Source organism: Chamaea fasciata, unplaced genomic scaffold, assembly GCF_029207755.1.
Source record: "Chamaea fasciata isolate MVZ Bird 193981 ecotype frontalis unplaced genomic scaffold, bChaFas1.0.hap1 SCAF_4, whole genome shotgun sequence".
Lineage (NCBI taxonomy): Eukaryota > Metazoa > Chordata > Aves > Passeriformes > Sylviidae > Chamaea > Chamaea fasciata.
Genome location: NW_027094089.1, coordinates 6260516 through 6278280, shown reverse-complemented (window position 1 = coordinate 6278280; position 17765 = coordinate 6260516). Strand labels below are relative to the sequence as shown.

The following is a 17765-nucleotide window of genomic DNA, read 5'->3' as shown; positions in this document are numbered from 1 at the left end:
ACACCTCCACCAATTATACTGCAGAATTATATTTTCCTTGGCTGGCAAATCACCTGGCATTCTGCCTGTGAAGTGGAAAACCCCTTTCATTTGTTTCTAGATTTCACACCATATGCAGAAGAAGCTATTTGCACACTTTCCAAGAGCCTGCTTGACAGGAGGGTGGGTTGCACAGAAACATCCTTGCCATGAAGAACTAGCACTCTGCAAGGCACTGCTCACAAAATTTTGCTCTTAAATATCTTTGTCCACATCGACTGTATAAACCTCTGTTAAACTGTGAACTTCAATTGAACTTCAGCTTAACTTCTATTTCTGTGTTTGCTGTCATTGCGTTTCTCATCTCTCATGCCACAGAAGGAGACAATATCCCTCTGCATGATGTCAAGCAGGAGACAATATCCCTCTGCATGATGTCAAGCTGAAATAAATATTTAAGACACTGATTGGAGCTTAGCAGGCTTAGAAAGCATGAATTGAGTTGTCAGAAGCTCACAACATTAAAACTTTGAATAAGCAGCTCAGGAGAGAATAATTTATTACAGCTGCAGTACTACCTACACCAGCCTACAGCTCAACTGTGCCATTTCTGTTGTAAATGTAGCAGACTGGTACAGGACAAAACCATTTCCATCGGCAGAAAGATAAACCAATTTTTTAAAAGTAAGAAAGCGCTGCAAAAGAGAAATAATTTTGTAATGCATCCTCTGTACTTCAAGTTGGAGGACATGGTTTTCATGTATTTTACAGGTTTGCTGCATCAAGGTATTTCAAAGACTTAATGCTTCTGGATTAATAGAAAAGTGGCCAAGTTTTTCTACTATGTCTAAAATACTGCCATCAGCTAACAGATAAAGTAAAGAAGATATTTACTATGCATTCTAACTTCAGGATCCTTTTTCGTACCTTTGTGCAGTTTTTGGTATATTTTCAGCTGTGAAAACCAGGATCTCTTCTACAACCAGGCTGTCTGGCACTTTAACTATGAGTAGACCTGTTCTTCTGTTTGTGTGTGATAGCAAGAAATAACCAAAGATGCAGGAATTGAAAGTAAGGACATGATTCTCAGTACCTCCATCCTAGGTTGAAGATGGGAATGTGGGAACAAAGACAGCATTTATTTATGTATTTCCTGCACATTTTTTAAACACTGAGGCATAGATTACACTATTTCTGAACGTGATCTACCTTGGTCTCAGAAGATCAAAAAAGAATTTGAATTATAACATTATGCCACAAATCATTACCCTAGAGCTGCCATGAAGCAGTGAAGTGTAAATAGAAAACTTCTGCACAATCTCATGTAGCTTCACATTGTCAGAGCTATAAAAAGGGTCCTTTTTGTTAACAGAGAATTGGTTTGTAATTTGGGACTTGTGAGGTATAGAAAAAAAAATTAATCACATGTCAACAGCAGCCTAAATGAGTTACACAAGACAATGACTTTCTGTTGTTATTACAGCAAACATGTTGAATACTGCAGAGGCAATGAATTGTTCCTGATCATCATTTATAAAGAAAGCTCTAATGTAAGCACAATGAGTGGTAGCAGCAGCAACCTCACAAAAGTATAAAAAGGTTTGAAATTCCTTTTTGGAACAATGCCCTTGCACAACTTTAATGTGCAATTCACTTGCCTAAACTTTTCTGTAATATATCAAAGAAAGGATTAGGCAACAAATTTAAAACATTTCTTCTAAATATCAGAGCACTTGCCACAGTAACACTGCATATTTGCATCACTCTCCTTTTTAAAGATTGCTGCTTGTGGCCAATACCACAGCAAGGTGCTAAGAACAAAAGACTTGTTTAAAATAGACACAATTTTCTTGGTGTAGAACTTACCCCACTGTGATGTCAAATATGTTGCTTCCAACAGAACTGGATACAGCCATGTCCCCCAGACCTTTGCGTGCTACAATAACACTGGTAATAAGGTCAGGAATGGATGTGCCAGCAGCAAGAATAGTCAATCCCATGATTTCTTCAGTAATACCAATGGTCTCTCCAACCTATAAGGATTTAAATGAAACCAGAAAAAAGTGTCCTGTAGTGAAGAAATGTTTACAGCTGTCCTGGAGTTTCTCACTAGCTTGGAGAATACCAGGCAAGATATAGTTTTCAGGGATTTCCTCATGTATCAGGAGAAAGATAAGACTTCCAAATAGAAGGATAAGGTGTTGACAGGCAGTTGCTGATGGTTCTTATGTTACAAGAATGATCAGGTCCTGTGGTCAGGCCAACCACAGCTCTCTGAACTACTTTCCATTTAGGGAGTACTGATTTACTTCATCCATGGTTACAGCTCCCAAAATAAAGCAGCACCCAGCATGAGATAGATGGACTCTAATTAGAAATGATCTTTTACAGTGCAACACATAATGCAGGGCTTTTATTTTGTACCAGCATCACCTCCTTACCTGGTGTGCCCACCAGACCATCAAGTAAGAAAAGAAAGCAATCCAGCTGATAGAGCCAAAAAATGTGATAGGAAAAAATTTTCGTGATGTCTGAAACAGAAACAAGGAGAAACAGTGAAAACCTATATTGAAGGGTGACATGCCATACTCATAATCACTTCTCAATATGAGAGTAGCTCCTCATTTTTTCTGATGGCCTGATCTAAGCAGCTGTTCTGATTATCATCAGATGATCAGAATACTTGTCAAGAAAGGTAAGAAACAGATGCCCTGACACTGGTATATACTCACCTATGCCTCATTCTTCCAGTTGCCCCAGTCATAAAATAAAATCTCCTAAGAGCTTGTATGATGAATCTCAAGTTCAGGGTTGTCATTTTTATCATATTTTGTTACAACACAGTTTGAATATGTGCTTAGCTCAATAGTGGTTTGACTTCTAAGTTTATTAATAATTTCATGTTTATCAGAATTAATGTTTTCAAATTGCTTCAACAGGTGCCCATATCTTTCCTTCCCACATTAGTAACTTTTTGCAACAAATTTCACAGTTAGTATAACAAAGGCTGCCATATGGCAGAGCTAAAAACATGCCCATCTAAAATTTATTATTGCATTTACTCTGCTTTTGAAAACTACTCACTTTCTCATAGAAGATATGTTAAGTACATATTTTCCATGCTTCACTTTGTAGAGAAATTTAATGTTATAATGTTTTAAAATATGCAAAATATACTGTCAGGCCCTTCAATGAATTAAAAACTCCGTGTAACACTGAAGTAACTTAATTTTCATTTTCACTGTCTCCCTTACTAGTGCCAGATTTTGAACAGACAGTGTTTTTGCAGCCAATGAATGGGTTATATTCAGATTAATGACTTATTTTGGTTTCTGTTCTTTCCAATCTTTTGCATTTTCTGTATTTCCTATTGACTAACTGAATCCATGTAACAAAAAGAAGTCAAGTTAACTACTAAAGGAAGGAAACAAAACTGCAGTACTGCATCAAGCAAACACTATCTAAATCAAATCAATACTTAAAATTAAATTTGTCCTGTGAATGAATTCTACCAGTATTTCTTTATGGTCATTGAGCTTCTGAATGCAGATCTTACCCCAGATGATTTCTGACATGTGACTAGCAGAGTGCTACAAATTTGCATGAATAACTAGTTGGACTGTCTGTTGAAGTAAGTTATACCACTCTGAATGCCTCTTTCAGCTGCTGCTCAGTCCTGCAGTACTTCTTCCCATTAGGTTCTCACTTTATCCACTTCCACTCCCAAATTTTTGTGCCCCCTTTCATTGGTCATGCCCCAGCTGCACCTCATAAGAGTGTGGATCATTCCTAGATGTTGCAGTAGTAGATGAGATTGCAGGGCTTTCCCTCAATGTGACTTCTGGAGAGAAAATACCATGTGTTCTGATTCAGATTCTTCAAGCCATAATAAACATTTCTTTTTTAGGGAGTTTACAGAGCTGCACAGCCAGCTTTTCTTATATAACAAACTCAACAAGCACTGAAACAGCTTCACATTTAGGAACTTATCAGCACAGAACCACAGGGTGGCTGTAGACCAAGAGATGATCAGTGTATTGGCCTGGCCATTAGAGCTGGTCATACAGAAATGTCACGGTGTTTTGCCAGCTGAACCTGAAAACAATCAGTGACTGCAAACTTTCTGCTGATGTAACTAGAATGAGCTCAGGACATTAATTGATGTAAAAAGGGTGAAATAAGCAATGGCAATTGTGCACACTCATCTACAGCATGGGACAAATGGAAGGTCCGTATCTGCTCCAGCAGCAGGTGCAGCTGCCGGCTGTGCTACAGAGCACTTACTCCCTGTGTGTACTTTCCATAATGCTAAATGTCCTCCTGAAAACTGAGCATGTTGACTAACATGACCTATACAATTTCACAACTGGATATACACAGGAACACATATTAAAAATGGTACAGATTTAACAACACTACTAGAGGGATGGAACACCTTTTCTGTGAGGAAAGGCCAAGAGAATTTGGATTGTACAGCCTGGAGAAGAGAAGGCTTTGGGGTGACCCCATTGCAGCCTTCCAGTACCTGAAGGGAGCCTCTAAGAAAGATGGAGAGAGACTTTTCACAAAGCAGGTAGTGACAGGACAGGAGGACTGAAAGGAAATAGGTTTAGATTGGACATTAGGAGGAAGTCTTTAGTATGAGGATGGTGAGACACTGGAACAGGCTGCCCAGAGAAGTTGCAAATGCCCCATCCCTGGCAGCGACCAAGGCCAAGTTGGACCAGGATCTGGGCAACCTGACCTAGTGAAAGGTGTCCCTGCCTATGTCATGGGGGGTGGAATTGGATGATCTCTAAGGTTCCCATCCAACCCAAACCATTTCATGAATCTGTGATCCTAAACTCCCTTGTAATATAAATAACTGAACTCCTGTTGGGTGAAAGAAGTGGTCCAATAGGTGTTTTAAACAGATTACCCTTAAATAACCACCATGGAACCTGGAAACATCATTTTCATATAAATTCCACTACTGTCACAAACATTGTTTTTAGAACTACTCAGGGTACATTGGTTGATCTATTTCTTAATTGCTTCTCAACTCATCACAGAGTTACTTTTTCAAAAGAGAGTTCTAAATGTCTATCAAACCAGAAAATATGATAATGACGTTATGATATTTAAAACCTATTCAGATGGACTTTTATGTTTAAAATCAAAATTTTATATGCATTGGGAGATAGAAGACCTTAATTTGAAAGAAATACATTGATGGTGATATAATGATCTGAAAGCAGTGGGAGCAAAATAAAGACTGGCAGAAATAAATTAATCTAAATAGCAATTTCCTCTTTTAAAACTAAGCATCTAGGACTTTTTTTCCACCATTCTTAGTTGTCAGCTTTTCCAACTTTCAACATTTTTCATCTTCCTTGTAGAAGCTGTGATCTTTTGGCAAGACACATGGTTAAAGAGACAATAAAGCAATTAACTTGTTGGAACAAGTTTAAAATCTGCACAGAGCACCCTGCAGAAATGCAATTTGAATGATCACTGCACAATACTCAAGATTTAAGCATACACTGGCTTAAGCAAAACCAATACATCCAGAGCCATACTGGTCAGTAATAGCTCTCTGATGGTGTGATTATATACACCAAATGCTTCTTGCAAAACAAGGAGACACTGCCTATCTGAGTCAGACACCGACGGAATTTGGATGTATAAGAATTACGAGTCAGTAACTTTGCAGCATGTGTACTCCTTGCCTGTCTTGGCTAATCCTGTCCCACTGAAATTAACTGATAAGCACCAGTCCAAGGTACTTTAATAGGCTTAACAGTTAAATTACTTATTTTAAAATGGGGAACATTTAAATTCAGAAAGGGCAAAATTTAAAGCTTGCACATTTTACAGGTGATGAAATCAAAAAATGGACTCCATAGATGCTTCCATATAATTTGCATATAGATGAAAATTTTAAAAAGCCATAACAACAATGCTGATTCTTTTCTGTATGCTGGATTTTATTCCAGAGTGTAACAATAATAATCATGCTTGTTTTGTAACTAGTTTCAGCATTCTTTTAAGATTTATGTAATTTCTACTCCCTAGCTCTTTGAAATACAGAGAGCTACCAATTCTAAGCATTTTCCTAGAAGAATTAGTCAGAGACAGCAGACAGCAGTACTCCTTTCCAGCTTTTTCAGTAGTTATTGTGGTAGTTGCCTTGTAAAGACAGAGTGCAGAGTTTATTAGCAATTGGCTCTTTTGTGGTCCTAGTAACAGATCTGTGAAAGAAGCAATGGCTTATTCAGTTCAAATACCATTTTCCTTTAACAAAAGCAAAAGGGTTTTGTAGTTCCACTGTAGATTAGATTGGTACTGTTCCTGTCAGAAACTTTTTCTGATACATTTTTCTTGATACATTTCTATATATTTATTTAATGCCAATGTCTGAAAAACAGGGTTATAAAAATCAAAAATAATCCAGGTATGAAGGCTTTTCTTCTAAGCGCTTGATCCTGGAAGGTAGTGTGTGCTGCATAACTTGGAAGGTAACTCTTTTAATTTTAGCCAGCATTATTACCAGCATCTTTACCCTGAATAATTCATGTTTGTCTCATTCATAAATATATCTGCTTAACAAAGTTTGATATTTTTTCACACTTAACAGTGCTTAACTCTGATTACTCAGAACCTTCTCCTCTAACTGGATCTGTACAGGAACATGTTGTAACAGTGCATCTCTGTATGGCAACAAGAGTTCATGGAAGCTGTAGCTCTTCGCTTGTACTGGGAATTTGCAGAGATAAAAGGAACTCCCCCATATGGGTCCAGTGATGGCAGGACTAAAGCCCCAAGAGCCATTTTTCTGGCATATAATGCAAAGGGATAGGCAGTGGTGTAAGGTTATGATAAAAGAGGAGGCGTCCAATATCTGCTTCTGACCTACAGGGGCACCTTGGTCACATAATTTTTTTTTCAATCTTTCAATATCTGTTACTCCAGAAGGTGGGCAATTAGATATGTGACCTTTACAGAGCCACTGGGGAAACAAGCCAGTACAGGAAAAAATACCCATTATTGTTCAAAACACCTGAGCAAAAACTCAGGAAAAAAATTCCCCAAGGGCACACCTACCTCTGGGATATGCCAACAACATTATTGATGTTATAGTAAGGATTTTAATATATACTGGCTTAATGTGAGCAGGTGTTATTAAGGCACTAAACACATTAAAACATCTCAGCTATTCATTCAGCTGAGATGTAGCTGAACTAATACATAATCTACTCTAAGTATATAAAAATCTGCATATGTGTGCACCAGAGCATAATAAGGCAGCAGGATTTTGCTAACTTTATAACTGGAGACCTTGTCTACTAAATAATTTTTCTAGAGCTTCTGGGTTTCATGGAGCTAAATGTATCTCAGAATAGTACAAATAAATGCAGCAAAACCATCTTTGTGTGGACATATACATTAGAAAAAAGCTCTAGATGGAAAGAAGAACTTCCTGAAAAGCGGATGCCCACAGAGGATGCCAAAGGCTCCATATAGTCTTTAAAATCAGTATATAGCACACAAGCATTCACTTTATATATGCATATGCTAATCTGAGCATCCTAATGCAGAATTTGGGTTTCTGACTAAAATTACCACACTTGCAAATCGAGCCCCTGACGGCAGACCCATCTAAAAGTCTAGCTGAGTATTATTTTAGGTTTGCTTTAACTTTTATCTCACAGATTTAACTGAAAATTGTTTTCTGAGGCAGATGCTGAGCTGTGATAGCAGGCATCGTTTTTATTAGGAATGGATTAGTGGGGATGGCATACAGAAATAAGTGAGAATATTTTGAAAATACATTAATGAAACACACTTAAAATGTTAGATAGTTTATGCAACTATCTGGTTAATTCTTTGACAGCAATGTTCAAAGTAAGCAGCTTGTCATACTGATACAGCCCATTAACTCTTCTGTTAATCTACATGTAATTACAAATGACTTTTTTTTTTTTTTTCTGTGTAAAAACCTACTTCTTTCAGTGAATGGAGCTTTAAAACTCTGCTGTCCACTTGCCAATCTGGCACATACAACCATGTTTATCTTTCATGGTATGGCAGAGTATTTTAGCTGCTGGATGTCAGCATGGAGTTCTGTTGAGAATGGTACTCATGTTAATAATCACACGCATCACATGCTTGCAAGCAACTTGTCAAGATATTCACTTTCCAAAATTATTATTTACAAAACTGTTCTCATTTGTACAGTATGGAACATTGGATAAAGCTAAAGGTCTACTTGTATTATGTTCAGATTTTCAAAATTCAAAATAATGCCCATAAATATTTCTTGCTCATTTTAGATCAAATTATGAAAAAAATTACAAGGATTGTTTGGAATGACAAAAGGAGGGCATAAATTCAGAAATAAACAGTCTTGAAATTCATGTAGTATGTTCCCTGTGTTATGAAACAAAAGTGATTTCCAGAGTTTTCTGGAATCTTTAAGAAAAAGAAAGCATAAAGATTGGGAAGGAAAAAGTGTCAGAAGGGAAAGAAGGAAAAATGTCACTTTATAGCCTTTGGAACCTTTTATCTAAAAACAAGTCAGGGATCTTATTTTAGCTTCCTTCTTGGACTGAATTGCAGTTTTTCAGTGTGTGGGATGGGAAGGTTTTTTCACTGTGTGTGAGGAGGAAAGAAGAATTCAGGGTGTTGATTTATAAACTTACATGCTGTGCATGCCTCCCTTGCAGCAGTTTTAAACCCATTTTGATCCAGAAAGGAAAAGAGATTAAAACACCACTACATTTTTTCTTTCAGCTCTCTTTTACTTTTGATGAGCCTTCCCAGTCTGGCCTATTTGTACAAAAGTGGTAAGCCTTGGCAACTAGTCAGTCTTTTATTACTTCAAGCTGTGTTTAGGACAAAACTAGCAGGTATTTTATACATGAAAGGACTTGGGTATCTCATCCTAGTATGAAAAAGACAAGATTATGGGTAGGAGAGAAAGTTCTAATAAAACATAAATTTAAGAGATGCATATCATTATGTTTGAACTACAGAAAAAAATTTGAAATCCTTCACATGAAATCCTTCCAGTCATACCCTTTAGGGCAGTGCAAATAGATACGCAGCACTCATGTGTTCAGCAGAGATTCAGAGATACAAATGTGAAGGCCCCAAAGAATTTTCCAGACCATTCACTTTATGTCATAAAGTATAAGTGAATACAAATTATAATCTTTATAGAGCTATTACCAACCAGTTGGTCATAAACACCCATTTGCCATTTGAAGATGTGAATGCTAATGTTGTGGTCTCTTCCAAGAAGAAACCTAATAGCTCTAGTTCTTTCTTTGCAGTTAACTAGAGAGCCACACTTCTGTGCAGAACACACTGACTTACAACAGTTACTTACAGGTTTTCTGACATCTGGCAGAGTAGCCCACAGTGGAAAAACAATGGGTAACACAAGAAGATAGGTGACCTGCTTGCGTGGGGTTTCAGGCCAAGCCAGGCTGAGAGGCTGTTCCTCCTCATCCTCTTCATTCTGTAAGAAAATCTCCAGTGAGCAGATTATCAGTGTGGATGAATGAAGTCAGAGATTCTTTCAAAGAGAGTTCAAGGAGAGCATTGTGTTTCAGGGAGAACTACGGCATCTGAAAATATTGCATTAATACCACACCCACCTAACAACATTAGCTAGGACACACCAAAAAAGACTTAGTCTGGACTGTGAGGTATCCCTGCAGCACAGACTGCCTCAGAATGTCTGTTTGTTGACAATGTGTCTGGTCCCTTGGGATGCACAGGGTGTGGTGTCTCTGACAAGTGTTCTCTTGGCTCTCCCTTGGGATGTGGGCTAGTCTAGTCAGGGGTTTAAGACTTGTCTGGGCTGCAACAAGCCTGGCCACACAGACAAGAGAGAGAAAGTATGTGCACATGTGCCAGTGTGTGCACACACACAGAGACGTGCATCTTTATGCATGCATATAAATGTATACATATATGCAACTTCTTAAGCTTTTGCAAGTAAGTGAAACCTTACTATTAAATATATATGCATCTATATTTTAATGTATTGTCTTCTCCATAGGGAGACAGGGTAATTCAGGCACCTGTGGAGCTCTAATGCTAAGCTTCTGGGGTCAGACTGGGCTGCTGAGGGCTCTGCCCATTCAAACTGTGAAACCAGCAAGGATGGAGATAGCCCAGCTTCTCTGGGCCTCAACACTGTCACCAGGTTGTCCACATGAGGAAAGGGCTTCTCCTTGTCTCCACCCAAAGACTCTTGTGTTCAGACCAGTCACAACACAGAAGTGCTCCTAACAACTTGGTGCTAAAACTGAAGACACTCTCCTCTTTGTGTCACTGATTTTCACATCGATACCTAGTCTCCATTTATGTGTAAGCTGCCCACCTGTCATCCCTGCTATAGAGTAGGTGTATAGGAACCCTCTTCTATGACAGAAAACATTTGGCTGCCACACACTTCTCTTTCCTTAGACTGCTTCTGCTAACAAAATGGAGCAAGTATAGTAGACATGATTCAGCCTTTTGTGCGCATGTATTAAAATAACTTTTAAATTGTTAACATAGGTAGGTGATGTCTGCAGAACTGCACATAAATTGCAGAATCAGGAAACTGAAAAAATCGCCTGAACAATACTTTCAGACAGATGTATGTAGTGGCAATGCTGTTAGAACTGTGGAAAGATTTCTAGAGAGCTCAGTGAAAGCTAAAAAAGTCTGAAACAGAGCACCCAGTGAAAACTGTTTGACGTGAGTGATATATGATGACTTTTTCAGGTAGTGTTCTTGGGTTTTATTTTTGAAAAAAAGATAACTGAGACATGTCCCCAATATGCACGTTACTCCTCCTATAGATTTATAGTGATTTCTTTTCAGTTATTGCCCTGTATTAAGATTGCTTACAAAAACTTTATGACAATGCTATATGAAGCAATCATTTAAATGATCACACCAGTTCTTTTCTAAGCAAAAGCGCTATTGATGAAATGTCACCATATTTTGATACTGTTAATAACATTTTCTACTTACTTCTAATTTTGAAGAACTGGTCTTGATTATTCCACTATTGTGAACTTCTGAATTGTTCAGCTACCTGAATTGATCAGTACCTACAGAGGCAAGCTCAGCTGTCAGATTGGAATCTTTCACTCTGAAGGTATCACCTGACATCAGTGGACAGGAAGCAAATTCCTATTTACGTCTTGACACACTGACAAGTTGTAGCTACTTTTGAGTTGCGTGTTGATGTCAACAGAGGACAATATTTTGCTAACCTCTATACTTTGTGAAACTTCCAAGGTGCACAACTGTTCAACAACAGTGAAGTGAACAGGTCATAATGGTTATAACAATTTTAAAAAAATTAAAAATGTATAAGCACGATTTCTAGCACTCAACACAGTACTTCAGAGGCTCCTGAGCAATTTAAGACACTAGCTTTTGCCTTTAGCTTTCACCTCTTCACTGAAGTGGACATACTTCATTGCTGGAAATCTACTGAAGTCTGACTGTAGAGGAGCTGTGCTGGAGGAGAAGTTTGTGAGGCTACTTCCCAAAACCAAAGCCATTCATTTTCCATTCTGGTAGAAGCTTTTGGGGTGGGAAAATCAACCTGAGACACAGGCTCAGCTTTGAAGTATGATGACTGACATAAAATTGGAGCACAAAAGGACCAGTGAAAGGTTGCCTAGGTAACTCTTTCTGAATGGCCTCTGTGTAATTCAATCAGCCAGCTCAGCTGGAATAGAGCTTTCTAAATGACTGCTGCATAAACAGCACTGAGTGGCAATGTACTTCCTGAATTGCCATCTTTAGAGATTAGCCATGATTAACAATTATATTTAATCACAACAAAACTTTACATAGTCTGAGTTTGCCCATGAGTCTTAAAATATCTAGACAGTAATGCCCATGTTGGTTCATGCAATACTGTACCAAACACCTCTGGGCATGCATGAGCACAGAGGCAACATGAGTGGCTGTAGCAAAGAACCACAAAGTATTGCTTTTGGAGATTGCCAGATGTCTCCTGAGAAACTTTGATCTGTCCAAGATCTTTTCACCTTCCAGTTGTCCTACATTATCCCTTTCTCCAAGACAACTATCCCCAAACTATAAGGCCAAACAGAAGCTCGCACTGCAGGCAAAACTTTTTCTTGCTAGCTTAACTCCAGGATATATTACAGATCTTGCAGAATGGATATTCATTTCCTATTTTGTAAACTGGATTTGGCATCTGATTTTCAATGCTGACCTTCCAAAAATCAGTGGAAGTAATGAAGCTCAAAGTACTTGTAGATTTAGCTTCCATGAATTTCAAAGCAATTATCCACTGATGCTGAAGAAAAGAATGGGAAATAATTTTGGCAGCTCTAAAACCACACAAATGTGAGTGTCATGCTGTGGACCCAGCAGCAGTGACAGAAAATGACTCAGCACGGATTTATGGCAGAGATCACATGCACTGTCTATGGCTCCAGCTATGTATATACTGAATATGCACTATCACAGTTAATAAAAACTAAGCCTGAAAATATAGTTTAATTTCAGTCTGTATGATGAAAACTCTGTACTTGCCATATTCTGTATGATTATATTCTGCAATCGTAAAAAGAAAATGTGAACGTGATATATACCCAGGAATTCAATCGCCTAAACACATATGATGGTACCATTTTAGATACCTTCTGGTATCTGCCTTGACTCCTGCATGCTCTAACAGAAGTAAAGAATACTCTGCTCACTTTATTACACACCTGCCACCACTGTGCAAATATCTCCATTTCTTTAGGGCAGCTGAAGTGCTACTACCTACCCATCTCCACTCAAAAACTCATTTCCTGCTATGTCTCTGTAACTAATTAACTTCAATGATACTGGACTGGACATATGAGAAATCTGCATCACCTGACATGATGAAATCTGATGACAATCCATTAGAAAGAAACTGCTGTATTAAATCAGAACAAAAGCCAATTTACACCAGTACCTTGCACTGGTCAGACGTGGGCATTCAGAGACTTAGTATTGGAATATGGCATGTTTTTTCATCTTCCACAAATTCATAGAATCATAGCAATATTTAGGCTAGAAAAGACACTTGAGATCATCAAGTCCAACCATAAACCTAACACTGCCAGCTCCATCACTAAACCATGCCCCCAAGCACCACACCTACACATATTCTCACCTACACATATTCTAAATACTTTCCTGGATGGTGACACAACACTTTTATGCTTGATAACTGATCTGACGCTTGATAACACTTTCCATGAAGCAATTTTTCTAATATCTGATCTAACCTTCTCTCACACATGTTGAGACCATTTCTTCTTGTCCTGTCACTTGCTACTTGGGTCAAGAGGCTGACCCCTACCTGGCTACGCCCTCCTTTCAGGCAGTTGTAGAGAGCAATAAGGTCTCCTGTAGCTTCCTTTTCTCCAGGCTGAAAACCCCACCTCCCTCAGCTGCTTCCCACAGGACTTGTGCTCCTGACCTCTCACCAGTTCTATTGTCCTTCTTGGACACACTCCAGCAATTCAATTTCCTCTTGTAGTGAGGGGCCCAAAAGTGAACACAGGATTTGAGGAGTGGCCTCACCAGTGCCAGGGGTACAGGGAGAAAATCACTACCCTGCTCCTGCTGGCCACACAATTGCTAATACAAGCCAGGATGCCACTGGACCTCTTGGCCACCTGGGCACACAGCTGGCTCGTGTTTATTTGCTGTCAGCCAGCACAGAATCACAGCTTCATAGAATAGTCAGGGTTGGAAGGGACCTCTGGAGGTCTAGACTAAATGACCTCCAGGTCCTTTCCCACCATGAGGTTTTTCATACACTCTTCCCCAGCCTGTAGCATTGTTTCTTGGGGTTGCTGTGACCCAAGGGCAGGCCCCAGCATTTGGCCTTACTGAACCTCATACCACTGGCCTCAGCCTATCGATACAGCCTGTCCAAGCCTTCCTGCCTTCCAGAAGATCAACACTCCAACCCAACTTGCACCATCTGCAAAATGACAGGGTGTACTTGAATCCTCTACTGGGAAAATGCCCTTTTTGCATCTCAAGAAATTAGAGTAGATGTGTTATTCTGCTTGGTCTTCTCTTTCATTCATATGTAAACAAATAGTCTTTTAAACCAATCTACATAGATTCAAAATCATCCTTGCTACTTCAACTCTTCTTTTATTAAAATCATTACAAACAATTGAAAAGGTACAAAAACTATGGATGTTCCATATTTCACAGTTCTGTATGTAAGAACAGCTATCAAATACTCACCTGTAATCCCAGGGAAGAAAGCACTTACTGGTTTGCTCAGGACTGTTTTAGAAACATGGGATGGTTTGGATTAGTAGGGACCTTAAAGATCACCTAGTTCCAAGCCCTATGCAATGGACAGAGACGTCTTCCACTAGACCAGCTTGCTCAAAGCCCCACCCAGCCTGGCCTTGAGCACTTCCACAGTTCCAGTTGGGGCAGTCACAACTTCTCTGGGGCACCTGTTCCAGTACCTCACCACCCTCACAGTAAACAATTTCTTCTTAGTATCTAATGTAAACCTATACAATTTTCCCAGTAAAATTTTTCCAAACAGGAAATCATGGTGTGTTTCACATTAGGTACACAATACAAACATACATTGATATTTCATCCACAATTATTTTGTCTGTAATCAACAGCTAATAGCAAACTCCATCTGCCAAAGTCAAAAGGTAGTCACTCCTAGTAAACATAATAAAATCACTGTCTCCATAGAGGCTCACACTCACATTAGGAAAAACAGTGACTTTTCTGGCACGTTAAAGAGAATTTTACACTTTTTTTTCCCACACATTAGGAGGAAATGGAAAACAAGTACAAAGAACCACCTCAAACTTACCAGAAATACTGAATCTCCCACTGTTCACCAACTACTCACATTGTATAACAGCTAGAACACATGAACTATAAATACCATAGTCTGAGGATTAGTCTTAGTTCACCCAAGCTGAAGAGCTAAGCTATAAATTCTCATGCTTGTACAGTTCTTATGCATTCTCACTGCCGATACAATTAATAAATAAAGAATTACCATGAGGGCTCCAGAAGAAAGGAAAGTTAAGACAGGAATTATGTGCAGTTCCATTTGCTTATGATACAGTATGGATATTACACCACCTATAAAGAGGTAATTTCTTTGCTGCAAAAGACTACTTAGATCTTTTTTGCTTGTGTTGAGGTGGATCTTTGTTTGTTTGTTCGCTTGTTTGTGAAGGGATTTTTTGGAAATGAGCTCTGTACAACCCAACTTTTCACAATGAGTAAGTAAAAAAACCTGATGTGATTGTGATCTCAAATGTTTTTTGTCCCAGAGATATGTAGTGATTTTAAAACTTGAGGTTTATTATTTTTTTTAGAAGGGCACATCTCACATTAATCTATTTCACTAGAAAGGCAGAAAGTATAGGCAATTAGAGCCAAACTATGAAAAACCTCAATCTCTGCCTTCTGTTTCTGGTCTGTAAGCCACATCAATCATTAATCTTCTCCTACATGTCATTTAAAAAAAAAATCTGTGATACAAGGTGAGATAGTAAGCTAGTACAAGAGTATGCAATTTCTATGGGGTGACTAAGATAGAAAGCAACATCTTTCCTCTCAAATTCTTGAGTAAAATTCAAGCAAGCAGTAATATTAAATCTATTAGCTTTCAGAATGCATTCTGGATATGCGCATACTCTCTTTAGGACAGCTAATTTGTGCTAATCCTTGCTGCATCATAAACTCACTGAAAAGAGCTACCTTTTGAGCAGACCCTATGGGAAGGAGTAAGGTCAGGTAGGAGTTTGGTCCAGATTCTCCTCTTGCTGCTTGTGTCCTCTTGGGCGGTTGCAGAAATAAGTAAAATCACAGCTCCCAAAACCTATATGCTAGTTTTTATGCTATGTTGTTGCCAGCACTCCTTGGAGAATTTGAGAAGAAATTCTCAAAACGTAACATACAAAACTGCAGTCATGCAGTATCATGGAGATACTTCTAAAGAATAAGCATTTGTCGTCATGCCATTTTTCAAAGTCCTAATTTTCAAGTAAGTCAAACTGGTATACAGCAGCAAAAAAAATGTGGAGTAGGCAACTGAACAGCATTGTGAAAACAAAGATCAACCCCTTTTGATAGCAGCACCTTCTCTTTAAGTTACAATGAGCAAACAAGATGCAGACATTTACTTTAGACCAAGTGTGGCAACTGGAAAAGTATTTGGGCTTTGGAAAATGAATTTTTTATGGTGAATCAAAAAAATACCAGGGATGCTGAAATACATCACAGCCTTACAACAAAGGCTGCTCTAATCTTCTCTCTCCTCTCTCTGTATGAAATAGTAATGTTTAACATAACTCAGATTAATATCCTGACACAAAGCATGCAATGCTACTTACATTCACACCAAACTAATTTGATGTGAATGGAATGAGTACTCCAGAGCAGGGGAGATATGTCCCCATCAGTGCTCTGTCCTGAAATGGTGCTGCTGCTCTTCAGTGGGGAAGGCAAAACGTGCTTTGCCAGACTGTTGCTCAGCTAAGTAGATTAAATCCAATGCAGGCAATGAAGCCTTTGCACCGTTCTGCTATGACATAAAAATTGCCTTATATTTTCATGGAAAAGTTATCTCAGTCGTTGGCATGTAAATACTTTCCAGTGGGGTTTCCACGGAAACAGGAAAAACTCTGTGCATGTGTACGTGTGCATGTGTGTAAGTGCGTGCATGTGTGCACGTGTGTGTAGGTGGGGGAAAAAGGTGTTATCTTCAGATTGGAAACTATTATTAGGTAAGCCACAGGTTAAAACGACTACTAAATGCTAGTTAAGAAGGTGGCAGGGGGTGGAACTGGACTTCTCAGAAGGATCACATTCTGAAGGGCACTTTATAAAACATTTAATGAGCTAGTAAGTGTCCTTTTAGTCTTCTTTCATTTTCTCATGAATGCCTGATACCCCTCTATGATATGTTATATAACAAAATCTTCTCCTCTGTGGCAACCTGCTAAAGGTTAAAGATGGAATGCTGTAAGTAGAACAAAATTCCCAAGGAGGATGCAATATCCAGGAGAAAGGAAGGCAATTTCTGACTTCAAATAAAACAGTAATGTCTTACAGATGGTATGGTGGGAGGAGGTATTGTTCCCTCCTGTGCTGGCTAAAGAATGGGAAGGAGACCACAGCCGTCTGTCCTTCTTAGCTGACGATCCCAGTTTTATCAAAGAGTAGGATATCGGCTGCTGCTTACAGTTAGGTGGGGTGGTAAGAGTCTCACTATCTGGCACAAATGATCGGGTTGCTGGGTACATTTTCTGGACACCCTTTTTAAATTTCTGCAAGCAGCATTAGGAAAGAGTTTCACTTGCTGCTCAAGGGCTTGAGCTAGAAAGACAACAGCCCAATTTCCCTGGAGGACAGTGGAGTAAGAAAAATGGAGTTAAGGTCCTAGGAAAAAGGGAAAAGCAAGACAGAGAATATTGAAAATTTTTATTTTCAATAAAAATCTTATAGAAATTAAAAACAAAACAAAACAAAAAAAACAACCCCAAACAAGTTAGGTGAAATCCACCTAGTCATGACACCTTGCAAAAGTCATTAACTTGACAGTGTACTCGCATCTGTCCTGTGTGGTGTTTCAGCTCTGTGTAAGCCTTTCTGTCTTGAAAAAGAAGGAAAGAAAAAGAATTTGTAAAAAATATAAAGAGGTTCTGAAAAACCCATAAAGAAACCAGGAGAGGTATATGGAAAACTAAATCATGGCAATAAGGAGTATTATG

At 38.7% G+C, this 17765-nt stretch overlaps 1 protein-coding gene across 2 annotated transcripts in view; it reads right to left on the bottom strand.

The window, feature by feature from the left end:
* SLC24A2 (solute carrier family 24 member 2) overlaps positions 1-17765 on the bottom strand; it is a 104919-nt gene that overhangs the window by 1001 nt on the left and 86153 nt on the right. For both annotated transcript variants that reach the window (XM_066180791.1, XM_066180792.1), the window contains 3 exons: positions 9350-9481; positions 2421-2510; positions 1846-2012 (listed from right to left, as the gene is read on the bottom strand). In XM_066180791.1, the coding sequence (XP_066036888.1) occupies positions 1846-2012; positions 2421-2510; positions 9350-9481 (389 nt within the window). The remainder of the gene's footprint in view (positions 1-1845; positions 2013-2420; positions 2511-9349; positions 9482-17765) is intronic.